The sequence below is a fragment of the Neltuma alba genome, unplaced genomic scaffold, assembly GCF_004799145.2.
Source record: "Neltuma alba isolate B1F8T4 unplaced genomic scaffold, ASM479914v2 tig00000371_pilon, whole genome shotgun sequence".
Classification (NCBI taxonomy): Eukaryota; Viridiplantae; Streptophyta; class Magnoliopsida; order Fabales; family Fabaceae; genus Neltuma; species Neltuma alba.
Window position 1 is genome coordinate 350,195 of NW_021632024.1, and position 4,648 is coordinate 354,842.

At 33.6% G+C, this 4,648-nt stretch overlaps 1 protein-coding gene across 1 annotated transcript; it reads right to left on the reverse strand.

Moving 5' to 3' along the window:
• Positions 1 to 1,156: 1,156 nt before the first annotated feature.
• On the reverse strand, positions 1,157 to 2,705 carry LOC114727610 (uncharacterized; the record flags this gene model as incomplete). The annotated part of the gene is made up of 4 exons (XM_028914328.1): positions 1,157 to 1,566; positions 1,845 to 1,985; positions 2,331 to 2,405; positions 2,526 to 2,705. Coding segments are annotated over 4 exons (759 nt in total), but the record flags the coding sequence as incomplete, so codon positions are not given.
• Positions 2,706 to 4,648: the final 1,943 nt, after the last annotated feature.

Consider the following 4,648-nt stretch of genomic DNA (forward strand, 5'->3'; position numbering starts at 1 on the left):
AAAATAAAGAGTTTTATTTGTATTTGATTCAAGTTCCTGAAAAATTTTATATAATTTAGCTGGCAAAAAAATGAAAATTTTATGTAGTTTAGTTTTTTATTTAAAAAAAAAATTCAGCTGACCCTTTTTTTCTTGCATGAAGTTTTACCCTCATTAATAGCAATACCAGTCACTAAGCGCTGCAATGCACGTCTAACCAGCAGTAGTAAAATTAGTCACTTGACTGCCTTTCACTAGATTGAGACTTGAAGCTTTAGATATGAAAAATAAAATCATATTAAAATTGTTGCTTATAGTTAAATTTATTAATCCATTAAATCTAATAATATTCAAATCTAACTCGATATAACTAAATGTTTTATGATAGTAGTAGCACGAGAGAGACATCCGAAGTTCAATTTAAATATGGGAATTTAAAACTTCGGATAACATTGATTTTATTCTGTCATAAACAATTTGTAATTCTGTCAGATAATTTTTTGGAAAGATTATTAATATCAATAACATGTTTATAAATCCACAATAAGTGGCTTATTTCCCGAACCACGCCTAACCGACGTTTTTTTTATAAACAAGTGCAAAAAGACTCATTTTCCTTTCAGAAGGGCGGAAAATTTTTTTTAACCAGTAGGGAAAAAAATTATTTTGAAATCGCTACCTACAATTGAACATCAAAATTTTTTTTATTTCACTCAATAATTATATAATTGTATTAAAATTTAAGAACAATGTAAAAGGCAAATATAGGAGGAACCCTTAAAACTATAACTTGTCAAGAATCGAAAGGAGGGCAAGAAGGGGGCCAAAAATCTACAAAACTGGGAGGCTTGGCTTGTTCCTATGAAACCCTAGAGATAAGCTCAAATGATAGAAGCAAGAAGTAAGAACTCGGTGCTTTGTTAGATTAATTTAATTTTGATTCTCAAAACTAATAAATATACATGTTAATAATTCTTTTAACTAACAAACTCACTGCATTAAACTTTTTATCCAACTAAAGTCACGTTGATGAGTTTGTTGGTTTAAAAAAATTACTAACTTGTATACTTGTTAGTTCAGAAAAATAAAAATTAAATAAACTCAACGATTCAAGCACCAGATTATAATTATAAATGGAGTACAAATTATAAAAATTATAAACTTGATTTTCCAGAACCTCCCGGTCTTCCCCTCTTGTGTCCTTTGATAATTTCCGTACATAATTCAATACAGTGGGGCCCTCTGGGGCGTCCCCTTCCTGCGGTTCATCAGACCAACCGAAATCTCCGACACCGGCGAACAAGCCGGCCTACACGCTCCTCTGAACGCCGAACCCCCGCCGCCGCCGCCGCCGCCGCTCCGTTTCTTCCTGACAATCTCCGTTGTAGCAGTGGAAACCAACACCCTGCAGTCCACGCCGCCGTAGCCACCCGAACCCGACGACGTGGTCCGGTTCGAGCCGGACGGCTCCAGCACCGAGTCTGGGGTCATAAGCCCGTTGTCGAACCCAGACTCAGGCAAGGGCAAATAGTTGCACTCGAACAAGTACCCAGAAAGGCCATTCCTTGTCCTCAAAAGGTAATCGATCTGTAAAAGTTCAGTCAATAGAAAGCTGAAGCGATATGAATGGAATGATATGAAATGAATCCGTTTGAGAGAGAAAGAAATAACATGGGAATTTGAGAAAGCTGAGAGATTGTGGGAGAAAAAGGTGGAATCATAATGGAATGGGAACTTGGCGTATTCAAAGAGACGGATGGTTCTTGAATAGGGTTTGCTTATTTATTATTATTTAACTGTTCATTTACCATTTATTATTTCATTTGCAAAAATAAAATAAAATAAAATGATAAAAGAGAACGGACCTTGCAAGAGAGAGAGCAGAATTGGTATGGGTCTTGCAGGCTTCTGTCACAGGTACTGCAGAAATTGCCGGAGCCTCTGAAGTTCCTTGTCTGTGGCCTTTGGTTCAAAAACACCACTTTTGCACTGTTCGTGGTATACGACTGTGAAAGAAACGTGAGAGTGAGAACATAAGACCCATTCTCTAATTCTTATTGTTTGAAACCTTCTTCTGTAACTTCATGGTGAATCAATGAATGAAGGAAGAATAATAATCAAATCAATCCATCGGTTTCTCAAGCACGCACAAACATCAATAAACCCAGCAGAACCCCAAGAATATCATCCAAACACAAAGGCTTACAACTACGAACCCGCTAGATTTTACAGTTAAATTAATTTCTAACACCAAGAATTAAAAACCCAGTTCCTCAATTCTCAGTATCTTCCATTTTTCATTCTTGAATTATACTGAACATAGGGTTTTTAGCCGAGAAAATTTCACTTACTTGAACTAAAGAGCAGTCAATTAACTTGGCAGCATCATCCAGCCTTATAACGTCGTGATAAACGTATCTTCTAATCTGGAAAAAGCAGCGAGAAAACTAAAATCAGATCAAAGCAAGAATGGTTAATCTATTAGCATCAGATTGTTTTTTTTTTTTCGGCCATACGAAAAATTCTTTTCACAAGTTGAAATGAACCTGCAAGAGTCTGTGAGAACGATGAGGGGGCAAACAGTGAGGGCAAAGGCTGGTACAACAATCCAAACAGTACACGTTCTTCTCGTTCTTCTTCGCTTCCTCGTGAATTATACAAGCGTTATAGAATTTCTCAGTGAGAAGGACTTGAAGCCAGCGAGGAACATGTGAAGAAGAAAACAACTGCATATATATGTTCACAAATTAGAATCAATTAACTCTCAGACTTACACAGAACGAAACATAAGTGAGAAAATTTGAAGGCAAAGGAAGGAGAAAGATTATGAGACCCACCATGATTTTCTTCCCCCGGGAATTTGAATTTTCGATGCCCTAGCGAGTGTCTCTTGAGTTGCAGGTTGTGGCTATGGAGGTAGGGGAGGGTGAGAGTGACGATCACAGAGAGAAAAACCGGATTTGATTTTAAAAAGAAAGAGAGAGGAAGAGAGAGGGGGGAGGAGGAGGAGAGAGAGTATGTCAGTAAAAAGGAGCGGCGCTTGACTGCTGAAGAAGCAAATATTACTGTTACCAATGAACAAGAGGGCAGGACGAAAGGGAGGCATGGTGGCCACAATTAAAGAGGATTGTGTCACGCACTGCTCACCTTAATTTAGTGGAATTTTTTAATAGAAATTTCTGATAAATTTCTAATTTAATAAATTGTTATATTTAATTTTTCCAGTCAATCATTTTCGACTGGTTGTTGAATGGATTTTTTTTTTGGGGGGTTTAGAAACATTTGTTTTAATTACCGTGCTTTGTATATGTTTATATATCATACTTCAGGAAAAGTCTGACCAAGTTTGACCCTTTTTTGAGAGCGATATTTGTCACCTTTTTAATTTATTTCCAAGTTGTTCGTGATTCCATCAAGAAATTATTAAAACTAGTTGTATGAAAATATGGAATGATAACTAAAATACTTTGGTGTTGATCAAATTTAATTCAATTCAAACAAATGTATAAAATTTAAGTTGATTTGAGATAAATATTATTTTGTAAAAATAATAATATAAATAAATCAGTCTAATATTGCTTTTTTTTCAAATAAATTAGTCTAATATAGTTATGACATCAACATCATATAAATTATAATTATAATTGTAATGATCATTCCATTTTTCCCAACCGTTTTTTTCTTGTCCACCCTAATGATTTTTCCTTCTTTTTCCCCCTCCTTTGCCAGCGCAATGATCTTTCATTTAGAATTATAATTTTGATGGAATTAAACAACTTTCTTTCCGTACAGTTGGATAATCTTCGTGGTTAAATTCTAATATATATACGATGGTACCCTCTGGCGGTTTCATTTATTTCTCTCGCAGGAAAATATGATCCGAGATCTTAGTGACATTATTATAAACTGTCATAATCAATGTTCTTAGTTTCTTACAAAGGAAGGCGGTAGTAATTTAGTTTTTTTTTTCCTTCAAAATATATTAAAAAAGTCAGTAAAATCACCTTTATGGAGAAAACAAGAAACTCCTAATATCCCCACAAGACAAAACAAAAGTACTCGAAACCTAAAAAAGTGTTTGTGCTTTGGAGATTTTGTGACAAGTCTGTTATTTTACAATTTTAATAAAATATGAATTACTACTCAGAAAAAATTTGGTAAAAAATTATGGTATTTTATATAGCAAGAACACTATTACATGGCAGGTTATCCAATAATTTTTTTTATTTGTGTAAAAAAATCTTCAAAGCAAGAAACATTTTGTTTGGAAATGAAAAGTATATATATAATACGCATGTATAATAAAATTAAACGAGATATTTTAAATATACCGCTTCTTCCGATTCTAATTATAAGACCTTGTTTATAAATTACAAACAAGATTTTATAATTAGGACATAAAGTAATATAAAATTAGATAAATAAGTCAAGTTATGAATAACATACTTTATTATACATTTTATTATATGTACATATTAATATATGTCGCTCTATAGCAATTCATGAATAAGCCAGAAACATTGCAATTTATATTTTACACTCCATGTATCTTATTCACATAACTACATTACAAGCTTGTAATTTGTAATAAGTTTGCTGCAAGTTACATTAGTTTTGATTTACCAATAATACAGTAAGCAATTATAAAAAACTCCCAGATCAAAAAATA